This window comes from Leuciscus leuciscus (genome assembly GCF_965113295.1).
Source record: "Leuciscus leuciscus genome assembly, chromosome: 5".
Classification (NCBI taxonomy): domain Eukaryota; kingdom Metazoa; phylum Chordata; class Actinopteri; order Cypriniformes; family Leuciscidae; genus Leuciscus; species Leuciscus leuciscus.
In genome coordinates, this window is record NC_138729.1 from 40735086 (window position 1) to 40748648 (window position 13563).

The 13563-nt window shown below is 38.2% G+C and overlaps 2 protein-coding genes across 42 annotated transcripts in view; one reads left to right on the forward strand and one right to left on the reverse strand.

The window, feature by feature from the left end:
• camk2b1 (calcium/calmodulin-dependent protein kinase (CaM kinase) II beta 1) overlaps positions 1 to 5817 on the forward strand; it is a 65571-nt gene extending 59754 nt beyond the window's left edge. For 23 of the 41 annotated variants that reach the window (XM_082170265.1, XM_082170294.1, XM_082170290.1 and 20 more), the window contains 6 exons: positions 544 to 684; positions 870 to 1037; positions 2432 to 2507; positions 2609 to 2703; positions 2793 to 3027; positions 4846 to 5817. In XM_082170265.1, coding sequence (XP_082026391.1) covers positions 544 to 684; positions 870 to 1037; positions 2432 to 2507; positions 2609 to 2703; positions 2793 to 3025 — 713 coding nt within the window. In that variant the 3' untranslated portion in view covers positions 3026 to 3027; positions 4846 to 5817. The remainder of the gene's footprint in view (positions 1 to 543; positions 685 to 869; positions 1038 to 2431; positions 2508 to 2608; positions 2704 to 2792; positions 3028 to 4845) is intronic. The other 18 variants (XM_082170272.1, XM_082170270.1, XM_082170274.1 and 15 more) reach the window with 1 other exon arrangement.
• Positions 5818 to 10534: 4717 nt separating this feature from the next.
• LOC309499207 (retinol dehydrogenase 14) lies at positions 10535 to 13521 on the reverse strand. Its single transcript, XM_082170377.1, has 4 exons — positions 13296 to 13521; positions 12782 to 13024; positions 11092 to 11394; positions 10535 to 10925 (listed from the first exon to the last, which is right to left on the reverse strand). The coding sequence occupies exons 1-4, from the start codon at positions 13414 to 13416 to the stop codon at positions 10666 to 10668; spliced, it is 927 nt and encodes a 308-aa protein (XP_082026503.1). The 5' UTR covers positions 13417 to 13521; the 3' UTR covers positions 10535 to 10665.
• Between the last annotated feature and the right edge of the window lie 42 nt (positions 13522 to 13563).

Consider the following 13563-nt stretch of genomic DNA (forward strand, 5'->3'; position numbering starts at 1 on the left):
ACTAAAACGTGAATCAGTGCCATTAAATGAGTATTATGGTCATATTCACCCATTAGTGCCAGTGAGGATTATTACTTTCTGTTCTCATTGGTAAACGTGAAACTTCATTGTTTTTAATCAAACCTAATCTTGCCGTTTTCTGTGTTCCGATCATTTAACCAATTTCAAATGGATTTATTTAAATGGATAAAAAAAAAAAAAAAAAAAAGAAACAGAAAATTCTGTCATCCTTGCTCCAAAAAAGAACAATAAAAGTATCATAAAAGCAATCCATATAATAATTTATGTTTTAAGTTTTATGAAGCTATGTGGTAGATTTGTGAGGGAAATACTAATATTTAAGTCATTATTCACTGAAAATCTTACCCAAAAAGTATTGAATGTTTGAAATGACATAAAGGTATGTAAATGATTAAATAGATTTAAATTTTGGGTGAACAGTTCTTTTAATGCCACTGCACACAGGACTCCTATTCCTTGTTCCGCTCCTCTTCTAAGCTCATCTCCACTGTTATTTCTGTCCTGCCCTGTCTGGGCCCACAGCTGCCACTAAGTTCACTGATCTGCTGGGTGTGGTACGTCGGGGCTCGGTGCCCACATCTGATGCTGAGGGGGGAAACACTATCACTCCAGCTGTAGTTTCTGCCCCCTCCACTCCCCAGACCCCCAACATTCCCACACAGAGTAAGTCCCTCCCTGATGGGCCAGTATGCAGATAGGTTGTACAAAGGAAGTTGCCAAGTCTGTCTTCATTGCAAACCTGTCACTCAATATATATTTGATTCATCATGTTTTCTAGCAACTAGCTGTTTATGCATGTTCTTTTTCTGTCATCTGCCTTTGGCAATAATGCCATCGGCAAACTCCAGTGTCACGTTTGACTGATCTAGTAAGCAGTGTGCGCAGACCTACAGTCCCCCAGACAGACAGTGAGCCATCAGCAGCCAGCAGAGCCCTTACTGCCCCAGTATCTGTCCCATCACACCCCTCCCCTTCCCCTGCCCAGCCATCCTCGAGCCCCCGGCCCTCAGCACATTGTGAGTATGTGGTGTCAGTGTCTGTGCTGGCATTACTGGCACAGCAGCATGAGTTTTTTTTATTTTTTATTTCCTGGGAGTGTAAAAAGGCAGCAATGATGCTAGTGAACTAACATGCACACTGTGTGGATGTCTCTGGTCATTCGATCACATCGCTCACACCTGGGCAAGAACATGGGGCTTAAATGCGTCATCAGTGAGCACTTTTGAGTCTCTCACTAGTGTTACTGCATGTTGATAAAGCACAAAAAAAGTCAAAAGAAAAAGTTTCTCAATTTGGGGTTGTATTATTAAAATAACTGATTAATAGAAAATATATAAACACTACTGTTCAGAGGTTTGGGGTTGGTAAGATTTTTTTTAAATGTATTTGAAAGAAGTCTCTTATTGCTTCCAAAGCTGTATTTATTTGATACAGTAAAAGTGTAAAAAAAAAAAAAAAAGTAACATTTTAAAATATATTTTGTTCCTGTGATGTCAACGCTGAATTTTCAGCATCATTACTCCAGTCTTCAGTGTCACATGATCCTCAAGAAATCATTTTAATATTATGGTTTTCTGCTCAAGAAACATTTCTTATTATAACTTTGAAAACAGTTCTATTGCTTCATATTTTCGTGGAAACTGATACTTAGAACAATAGAAAGTTCAAAAGAACAACATTTATTTGAAATATAATTTTCTGTGACATTTGAATTGTCTTTCCTATCACTTTTGGTCATTTTAATGCATCCATTTTGAATAAAGAGATTAATTTAAAATAATTTGAACAGTAGTGCATATGTAATGTATAGTTTATATGAATATATTGATTGATTAATAATAAAAAATAACTTTTTGTTTTATGAAGATCACATTAAACCTTGGAAACTTTTTAACATGCTATTTATTTTTGCTTCGTTTCACATACACTTCTTATATGCAAAATTTAAAATAATTTAAACAAACCCCTTGACAAATTGTGATCGGACCATCTGAGACTGATCTTAATATCAGATGTAAACACAGTTATACGGAGAGTCTTTTTATTGTGCCTGTAGTGATTGAGTGTTATTTTAACCTTCAGTTATTTGAGCTGTGGTATTTAGTTGTTTTAGTCCTGTGACTAACAGAGCTGGAAAGGAAATGGTGTGTGTGAAATCATGTAGTGTAGGTGGCTGAAATCTGTTTGGGTGGATTTTGTTTTTTATTTGTGTGCTTCTGCCTGGTTTAACACTGCAGCTTGTGTGTACTGATGCAGCAAGACATATTAGAAACGAGTCTGCTGAATGAATTCGAGTAAACCTGTGGAGTATATGTTGGTGTGTTTGAAAAGACGCAACTTTGCTTACAAATAATGCTCGTACTAGAGAATTTTGAGAAGTTGGCTCCTGACACTTGACTTCCTCCTACAGCACGCAAACAGGAGATCATCAAAATCACAGAACAGCTTATTGAGGCCATCAACAATGGCGACTTTGAAGCCTATGCGTAAGTTGCTTGTGTGTGAGGTGTATTTTTAATTTTATTTAGCCACAATTGACCGTAAATACAAAATGTTATAGCACTGAAACTATTTTAATTCCTTTCAGTAAAATCTGCGACCCTGGACTCACCTGCTTTGAACCTGAGGCCTTGGGAAACCTGGTGGAGGGGATGGACTTCCACAGATTTTACTTCGAGAACTGTAAGTTGAGCCGAATTGCTGTTCACTTTTACCCTGTTGGTCATGATGTATAGAATGTTCTAAAGTGTGGCTGGTTTTTGCTCTGTCAGTGCTGTCTAAGAACAGTAAGCCCATCCACACCACCATCCTGAACCCTCACGTGCACCTGATTGGAGAGGAGGCCGCCTGCATTGCCTATATCCGCCTCACGCAATATGTGGACGGGCAGGGCCGGCCGCGCAGCAGCCAATCAGAAGAGACGAGGGTGTGGCATCGCCGGGACTCCAAATGGCAAAATGTCCATTTCCACTGTTCGGGAGCTCCGGCCGCCCCTCTCCAGTGAAGGTACACCTGGGCAATAACATGGGTCTCAAATGCGTCATCAGTGAGAACTTTTGTATTTTGAACACTAGTGTTACTGCATGTTGATAAAGCACAAACAAAGACAAAAGAAAAAGTTTCTCAATCGGGGCGAGGAGTTGATTTTATTTAAATTACAGGTTAATAGAAAATATTATATAAATCCTACTGTTCAGAAGTTTGGGGTTGGTAAGATTTTTTTCAATGTTTTTGAAAGTCTCTTATGTACGGTGGAAGAGAGCTCAACGCACTGCAACTGAAGAAAACGCATACAAATAGAAAAACACCCGCAAATTAATAAAACATCTTCATCAGTTTCACAAATGCTCCAAATACTCACAACACAACCAAATACAGAAACGCGCTGCAAAAGTTCACAACAAAACCAAATACAAAAACGCGCTGCAAATAACACAGACCACAACGGAAATGTTTCCAGGGGACCCCAATAAGTGACGAACCCGGCTGGGATGTGCTTATAGCTATTTAAAGCCATTTTTAGCCACATTTATTTAAAATGTAAATTATACATAATTATCATAAAAATGTGTTAATTGAATGTTATTTAATGCCTTTTCTGCAATTAACAGTAATAACAGTTATGAAACAAATGAATTCAAGAAACAGCACAAATGAAAAAGTTAAAATAATAAATTCAAATTGATTGCAAACAGAAGTAAACATAAAATAAATTAAGCACATGTGACAACTTGCCCCATTAGGGGAAACAAAACTTAAAATCTTCATTATATAGTTGTCTTGTCCCTTGAATATTATTATTCACCACTGTTTGGGGTTTTTCCGGTACTGAGATAAGGGGCCCTATTTTAACGATCTGAAACGCAAGTTTCAAGCGCAAAGCGCAAGTAACTTTGTGGGCGGGTCTTGGGCGCTGTTGCTATTTTCCCGGGGGGGATAAATGCCTCTTGCGCCCGGCGCAAATCTAAAAGGGGTTGGTCTGAAGTAGCTTCATTATTCATAGGTGTGGTTTGGGCGTAACGTGAAATAAACCAATCAGAGCGTCATCTCACATTCCCTTTAAGAGCAGACGCGCTTGTTCTAAAGCGGATTCCTATTATAACGGCGGATTTGCCAGGCGCGCACCAGGAGCGGTTCACAGCCGAGGAGACCGACGTTCTCGTCAGGGACATTGGGGATGGAGAAACCCACCCAAATTAACTTCGGTTAAACAGGCGTATGATAATTTGGGTAAATGTGTAAGTTAGATGTATGCTTTTATAATAAATTGTCTGTCTATCTATCTATCTATCTATCTATCTATCTATCTATCTATCTATCTATCTATCTATCTATCGTAATAATGTATGATTTGCAAAAATGAAAACTGCTGCTTCTGTGTAGATGAGAGAATCAAAGTGCGCGTTGTGCACACGCTACATTGATTATGGCCAAGCATGCGCCCTTAAAATAGCATATGAATAACATGCGCAACGCGCCACTGACTTTAAAAAAATTTTTCCTGGTTAGTGGCGCAATTGTTTTCTAAACCTGCAAAATAGCATGAAGGAACTTTTGCGCCGGAACACGCCTCCTCTTTGCGCTGAACCGCCCCCGGGAGTTAACCGACGTGCTTCTGTGGAGGGAAAAGTCCGCTTTGCGCAGGTGCAAAATAGGAATGATACATGCGTCGGAGCACAAAGTCAATTGCGCTGGGTGCAAGATAGGGCCCATAGCCCTTATGACAACTAGCTCCTCTGTATTTTTGTATGCATATCTCGGATACAATTTTGTTGTTGTACAAACTAAAGACACACAGTTAACAACACATTTTTTTCCCCTCAGGTTGAGCTCATTGTAGCCACATCTTAACAAGAGTGTCCAGCCAGAAATGGAGAGTGCAAGAGTGAGGGAGGGGGGAGAGTTGAAGAGAGGGAGGAAGGAAAGCGAGCCCAGTGCTGGGTGTCTGTGAGTCTGCACACTGGGTCCGGCCCCCTCACCTGTCAATCACCTCACCTGCCAATCACTTTTGTGCGTCGTCTTCTGTCTTACCTTCAACTTTACCCCCTCCCTCCCTGTATCTTTACACCCGTGCAGAGACTCCCCCTGTTGTGCACATGTGCTGTGTGGAGTTGGACAGTCTTTGATTAGTACGGATAATAAGGCCTCAGCGAGTCGTCTGTGAAACACCACGCTTTCCGTCGCACCTTCCCAGTGTGAATAATGTTACACTGAATCGCCGTCCTCATTTAAAGTGTAGATTTGCGATATAATTGTTGTTATTATTATTATTACTACTATTGTTCTTACTGTTGTTATTAGTATTAAATACAAAAACAATTGTCACTTATACCATTCATGTTCTGAATGCCAATGATTTTTAATTTATATAAGACTTTTCTTTTCTAAACATTTTTAGAGAGCATGAATTTTCAGTATATCCACAGAGGCCATTTCCGTGGTGATATGGAGAAATAATGGTCGGCGTTTATGTACAGGCTTCTCAATGTGATTCACATCCAACCGATGCGTCTGTCCATGTGTGTTCAAACGTAAGTGGACATATGTTGGTATGTGTGTCTGTTTTGGGGCAGATCCCACCAGAGCCTAATCGAGAACGGCGTGACGTTCGGGGTCTTCCAGCTTTATTTCTCGCATCATTAGCACAGATTTGAAATAATTCATCGGATTTCAGTTGGCGTACTTTATATTGAAAGAGCAATTCCTGGTTTTTGGAAAGCCACAATCATGCTCTATATGTAACCTGTGACATTAAATTAGTATTAGATGTTAGTGTTGCAATTTATTTTTAATTTTTTTTAGCTGAACCAGCGGTATTAGAATAGCTCCTCTACAGTTGGACCGACTGAATCAAACCTGAATAAAAACCATACCTCAGCTGAACATGCCAATATCATAGGCAAACCAGATGACCTCCTCACTCATGTGTTTTCTAGGACTATGGAAAGATATGGACGTCCAATGGCATCATTCAGTTTGTTTGCAAAGTGGCTATTGTTTTAGTGTAGGTTTAGAGTTATTAGAGGCCATTAAAAAGCAGCTGGTTCAATGAATTCACGAAATTTGGTAGAAGCTGAAGAATTTGGTAGGTTTAAGCGTACAGAGTTGCATACTTTTGCTCTTTTGAGTTTTTGGGGGGTTTTTTGTGTTTCATAATTTATATTTTTTTGCAACATATGGTGTTAACTATTATCAATATTACTCATTCTATTTTTGAGAGTTTATATATATTTTGTCGTCAGTGTGCAAGACTTTTAAGGAGAGTGAAATTTGTTACCTTGGATCCTTTTTAAAGATTGTTTACCCTTTTGGATGGGCAAAGTGCAAGGTGTGTGAAGACCTTTTGAAGAATGATGCGAAGGTTCGTAGTCAAAATCGGCAGCAATAGTTTTATATTTCAGAAGATGGTAAGAAATAGTTTATGAAGTGTACGTCACACCTCGAGCAACTTTACGCTGGTTTCAGTCTATTTTTGAAGGCTTGTAATCATGGTGAACGGACGTGACAGTGTGACATCATCACCTGGTCATGTGACTATTTTATTGCCCTTATATAGACTCGTATACTAATTGTGTCCTCAGGTTGTATTTATTTGATTATATTACCGCAACTTTCTACGTGGTTTTTAAGTTTGTGTGCGTCGCACACTTTGTTTCATGGTCAATCTCACTATTTTTGAGCTACATGTCATATCGATGATGACTACTGATCTTTTTTTGTTGTTATTATTTGAAAGAAATTGTCTGAAACGCCTTTCACGAGGATAAAAATAGGGAATTTTTCAAATCCAATCAAAAAGGCTTCTTCCAAACAAAGCGACCCCCGTGAGGCACGTGTACGTGTGTTTGTGCTCCGGCGTTCTGCTTCTGTTACAGTTGCGTCTCATTCTTGGATGCTTTATCTCATGCAAGACTTCACCTGTGTTTATATAAGTTTCACGCCTGTCCACTCCCTTAAAAAAAAAGACAAAATGACGAAAAAAATTAATAAAACAGCATGTAAAAAGTTTACTGTTCTCTGTGTGTTTAGCAATGAAAATAAACATGTTAACGAGTGAAAGTGCACATCACTATTAAAACAGGACACACAGTTTTGAAACTGTAGTTTACTTGCATTTCAGCTGGAATTTCTTTGCATGATAGTCACTTGAACACTAGGTTTGGTGTTATTTCTCTTTTTGATTTCATTTTTCTATTGAATGCTGGTTTACCTAAACTTTTCTCTTATCTGTTTTACCAGCTTTGTTAAGTGCATATATATATATATATATATATATATATATATATATATATATATATATATATATATATAAAATATTATATAATATTTTGTCCCAAAATGATACTGACAATGGCAGTGTAAATGACGAATACTATAGCTACAAAATGTCGATGATATTAAGATTATGGAAATGGTGATATTTCTACGGCATGCTTTTGTATTAAGCTCATTGTTGTCAATGCAGGGTGACTGATATTTATATTAACGACTATAAGATTACTCATTAGTATGAGACTGCTTGACTTCAGAGAAGCACTTGCAATATTAGCTAAATATGCATGAGTTTTTCAAAATCACTTTTAAGCTAAATTTGTATCGGCAGTGACATAGTTCTGCTATTTGTGCTTTGCGGATGCTCACCAAACCTGAATGGCCAATTGTTTCGGACTTTTATCAGTCTTTTACGACTAACTTACAGCTCAGTAAATAACAGAGATCCAGAGTATTTCCACCTGCACCAACAACCCTGTCCGTCTTGAAGCACAGGACTGTTTCCATTCCACCCGTCACGTCATTTCTCTGATTGGAAACAGTACCGGATAGTTTCTCTGAAGTTGAGTTTTCTCACAGTAACCCTCTGTTAGTTTTGTTTTTCTGTATAAGATAATGTTCTCTTTGATTTCTGATGATTCTTACTCTTGTTATTGCTCTGTTCTCAAACATGCTCTGTGTATTCCCTGACTTAAGCAAATGTGTTCAAAAGATATAAATAAATGAGATGATTTAAATACTGAAGAATCGTGTGCATGTTTCTTGAATATTGATAAGAAATATATTTGAAAGGGTTCCCCATCCTAAGAAAAACTGAGAAAAGACTGCAACAGTGGCCATCCACTTTTTTAGCGACCTTGGTTTTGGAAACTTTTTTTTCCATAGGGATTTAAAAAGGTCTTTGTTAAAGAGTTACAGTACACCAAAGGTGAATCACAACATTACCAACTTAAAAATAAAGCAAAAAGGTATTTGAAAAAAAAGACAGATAGAAGAGAGTGTGGCTTTTTTATGAGAGAAAGAACTACAATCCCATGAAGCATTGTGAATGACAATCAGATGATGGGGAAATATAAAACTATCGACTTAAACACTTAGAAAGATTTTATAAATATAGAAACAATATGGTCATTTTATAATTTAGGGTAAAAAAATTTAAACAATTTTCTTCCGAAAAATCTTATTTTATCAATTTAAGAGGACGCATACAATAATCCCACACCAATATTTTATCCACCCTATTTTTTCAGTTTGCTTGAAATTGCCTTTGTGTCCCTTAAATTACGTTATTGCTATGTCTGCATTTTGAAGTAAGTGGGTCTTGAGTTCAAAATAATGGATAATAAATGTTAAAGTCAGAATGATCTATATTAAATTTATTTCCACAACCTAAATGAATAAATTGAGTTTAAATGTAATTTTCATTAAAATAAGAAAATACTTCATTTGATTATTTTCTGCAAAAATTCTGTTACTAATGTGCATATGTTACTAACCAAACACCCGAAAACAAACAAATGGTTTTCACAAAACAATGCGACCAGCATCATGTGATGTGATTTTCTTCTGCAGCATTATGGCAATTCCTTCTATATTTTATCTCCAATGACCTATTGTCAAGGAGTATATTAATTGGCAACTATGTTGGGTCCATTGTTAATGGTTTGCAATATTTTTTGTTTTTATTTTAAATATATATTAAAATGTTAACCTGATCAAGAAAATGACATTTGGTTGCCCAGGCAAGGCCTGCCACTGAAATTATGAGGCAAATTGGTGAAATTGTCAACTATATCTGTCAACTGATTAACTGTCATTGTCAGCTATGTTTTTAATGATTTTTTTTTTTTTTTTACATTTTAAATATCTAGACTGCTGGTTTTGATATTTTAGGGTATAGTTGACATCCACACGGACTGGAGTTTTGCATAACATTCTTGAAACTATCAAAATGATTTTCAAAGTAGATTTATGTAACTGTTTAAAAAAAAAAAATACTTAGAAGTCTTAAAATAATCACATTATGACCAAAAAACAATGAATATTTGAGTCACTTAAAATGTAGCAATCTTAATCAGTGTATGAGTGGAATATAGTTTGTCCGTAACATAGTTGACAAACCAGGAAAAATATTTTTTTTTGTAATATCAAAATGGTGTTTAATGATTAAGCTTTGCAACTAGCAGATAAGTTACACTGATAAGATATATAAACTGAAACCATATCATTTTTTACACTGATGTGAAATGTACCCTAAATTATAGAATGACTCGTAAACAAATATTTAAAATAGTTTGAGGGCGTAGTGGGACTGACTTGCAGTGCTTCATGGGAGAGCATGGGCGTTATAGAGTTATTTAAGATTCCTTTGCAGAATCATGGGAAATGTCGTTTTTCACCATGAATTCCACTGTTAAACATGATTATTTCCAGAACCCGACTGTTGCACTCTATATTTATGGAGTTTTAAAACTGTCATTTCCAGGCCTGGATAAAGTAAAAAAAAAAAAAAAAAAAATCATAGAAAGTTGTGTTGTGCTTGAGTAGAAGTCATCATACCAGCAAGCATGTCAGCATCAGTCTGTCCATAGAAGATTTAGGAAGACATTTGTAAACTACTAAGTAAACTGTATTGCAAATGAAAATCTGCGTTTTCAATCACTTTTTTAAATTTTATTTTCAATCTGTGTACACATTTTAATTAAAAGGTCTACCCTGGGGAAAAATGAACATTGTTTTTTAGTTTTTTTTTACCTTTGACATGAAGTGATAAAATGTATGAATAAAATGTAAATTGCTTTGGATTAAAGTGTCCACCAAATGCATTAATGGAACATTAGTGGTTCTGCTAGATTTGTGTGCTTTCAGGCTTTGATTTGTTTGCATTTATAAATGGCCAACCTCCATCTTAAATGGAATTTGTGATGAACTGTTTCCAGTCTTTGCTAATTAAAGCAATTAATAAAAATGTAGGCAATGGACCCTTTTTCAAAGACTTCCCTCTTTTGGAAAGTTGTGGAAACGCTAATGGGTTTTTACATTTGCTATTGGAGCAAATGGAAATACAAAAATGATATCTGCTGTTTTCTCCCATTCACCGCTATAGAAGTTTACCCAACTATGAAGACTTCCGCTTCTGAGAACCCGGAAATGTGAAAAGGGTCCTTTCAACACTGCATGTTTCATAACCACATCAGTCACAACCAAATAAATTATGCTGTAAAAAAACACACACACAAAGTCAAAACTCAAACCAGTCTGTCATAAAAATCGCATTCTCACAACACTGTGTTCCATAAATAACATAAGAATCTGCTTATAAAACATGAAAACAACAACAAAAAGACATTCTATCGTATCTGTAAATCGTAATCAGGCCAGTTTAACTAGTCTCTCACTGGCCTCCCAGAGTTTTTTTGCTACTCCAGAATCTCTAGCGAAGGCTCGCAGAGGAGCCGGCCGACAGTCAGTGAAATATCCTCCGCTGTGCGGGAGCACCTCGTCTGATACAGCGCAATACACCACCGTCTGCGCCCCAGCCTCGCACGAGACAAAAAACATGAACATCACCACCTGCACAAGGATCCGGTACAGAATCGAGTAATGAGAGGTCCAGCTACTCTGAACGTAACCTGAAAGAGACAAAAGACACAATGACCTTCACACTGATCAGCTCAGATAATTAGAGGTCCTTGCTAAGGTAAAGATCACTATTATTACTGCGCATACTCAGGGACACTCTAGCAATCTGTTTCACAGTTGTAAAATGAGAAAGTCAGGCAATATTTTATATCTCACCAGGGTGAACGGCATACGCAGTCACTCCTTTCCCCTCCGTCATGCGAGCAAGCTCCTGTGTGAAGTAAATGTTGGCCAGCTTGCTGCGGCAGTAAGTGAAGAACGGGAACAGGTTGTAGTTGAGATCTTGGAAGTTCAGCCTCTGGTACTTGTAGCTGGAGCAGGTGAGATTGATCACTCTGCTCGGGGAGCTCTCTTTCAGCCGCAGGAGGAGAAGGTTCGTCAGTAAGAAGTGGCCCAGGTGGTTCACGCCAAAGCACATGGAGAAGTTGTCATCGGTCCAGTCGAGAACGCTGGGGATACCTGAGGGGAGATACCGATTTTGAGCCATTCAGACCAGGGGTCTTCAATCTTTTAGGGTGTGTTCACACTTGGCATGTTTGGTTCCATTGCTCCGTTCATTTGAATAAGTGTGAACGCTGCCATCCGAACCCTGGAGCGCACCAAACAAGGACCGAGAGCACTGAAAAGATGGGTCTCAGCACGCTTACAAATTAACTCTGGTGCGGTTCGAATGAAATATGAATGCAACACGGACCAAAGACGTGTAACGAGCCAAAAACGGGACATGATGCCACAAGATGTAACCCTAAGGACAGAATGCTCAAGCATACTGCAAGATAAATCTAATAAGCCTGACTTTTCTATCTCTGTTTCACCCTGTTTTCTTCCTTTTTGGTCTTTGAGGCTACAGGAGTGGAGAGAAGTTCTTGCTTCTCTGCACACATCTCTTTTAATGTAGGCTACACTATGTATGTGAGTGTGTTTCTTGGAAAGCAGCCTAGAAAGGGTCCCTTTTTTTGTGTAGGAGAGAGGGCCCGAAAGGGCTGCCTTCAGCCGGATAGTGGGCATAAATGGACTTGTCTCACATTCTATAAGAATGTAATGTATATTCTCATTGGTCGGATGTTACACCCCCCTGAACCTTGTATAAAAGCTGATGTTTGCAAGTAAAAGCAGAGAAGGTCGGTGAACACCAATTGGCTTCATGTTCCTGACTCTCCCAGGCCTGTAATTCTTTTCAATCCATGAAAAAGGAACAAGACTGAGAATGAGGCACGAGGAACAATAAATAGAGATAAAATATTCTAACTCATACCTATTTTCTCTCATCATAGTCACGATGTTGCCCATCACAGTTCGGTACAGGCGTCAGAACCGTGTCTGCTCGCAGCAGATCTTCGTTTGTGTGTGTGACGGAGGGATTCTTGCCGCTGTTTTGACTCATTCACACATTTTATCAGCTCTTCACGAGTTCTCAGCTGGTCAAAATACCATCATATGTAGGCTACGCGTATACAGCGAGCACATTTATCCCAGCACACAGCATCGTTTTGGATGTTCGGTAAGTTCACTCGCAAAATATACGTCATAAAAGCTGACCAATCAGGTTGTGAATATATCCCAGTGCCTTTAGGTTCGGTGTTAAAAATGCCAATGTGAACGCTAAGCAGACCAGGACTAAAAGTGTTTTGTATTTTGGTCCGGACCAAACAAACCAAGTGAACCGAACTACAAGTGTGAACACACCCTTAGATGCCACAGATCCCAAAATATGATCATCTTTGTGCGAGGGACAGTTATATATAATTTTTTATGCATAAAGAAAGTCTTAATTTATACTGTGAACATGTGTATATTTATATATAGAGACAGAGAGAGATCAATCATCAAAATCATCAATCATCACCTGCATTATTGATCAAAATATCCAGCCGCTTCTCCTTTTGTAGGAAGGTTTTGCAGAACTCTCGTATGGACCTCATGTTGGCCAGGTCGACCTCCATATATAGCACATTCATATTGTGGCTCCTGCCTTTGATTTCTCGCACGGCCTTTCTCGCTTTCTCCTCATCCCTGCAGGCGATGATCACACGAGCACCTCGTAAAGCCAGTGCCACAGCAGTCTCCTTCCCAATCCCGCAGTTTCCTCCTGAAACATACAAGTCTCAAACCTCTCATTCATAATAGGAATGAATGGCCTTTCCATACAGGAAAATCCAGATTCCAGAATAACACAAAGTGACACATGATTCATATCATAACCAATGCGATTTAGCTTTACATGAAGGTTTGGCTTTTAATATGCAAAGGAAAGAAGGCATACAATAAATATTACTTGTATGACCTATATAAACTGTCAATCACGTTACACTAAGAGATGCTACATAGCCAGAGATATGAAGTCAAAAGTACTCACGTACCTGTTATAAGAACCGTTTTTCCATCTAACCTCTTCACATCCATGTAATACCTCCTCCGTTTCATCCATTTCAATATCAAAAAGCACAAAAGTGCGGATATTATAGTATATAACAGATACATGCTCTGTTAGCTAAACCAGCATAAAACAATCTGTCCTATTTAAACGGTGGCATCAGAAACTGTGTTCACAGTCTGATACTGTAGCCATTAGCTACGCACGTTAGATTTACCATACAGTCGTGAGGGTAGGGGGCGCAAGCGTGCGCT

Excerpts from the sequence above, each read along its gene's own strand:
- LOC309499207 (XM_082170377.1), bottom strand. The coding sequence starts at position 13,416 with ATGTATCTGTTATATACTATAATATCCGCACTTTTGTGCTTTTTGATA. Across the intron at positions 13,025-13,295 it reads AAAAACGGTTCTTATAACAG|GAGGAAACTGCGGGATTGGG; the intron begins GTACGTGAGTAC and ends TGTATGTTTCAG. Across the intron at positions 10,926-11,091 it reads TGCGTATGCCGTTCACCCTG|GTTACGTTCAGAGTAGCTGG; the intron begins GTGAGATATAAA and ends TGTCTCTTTCAG.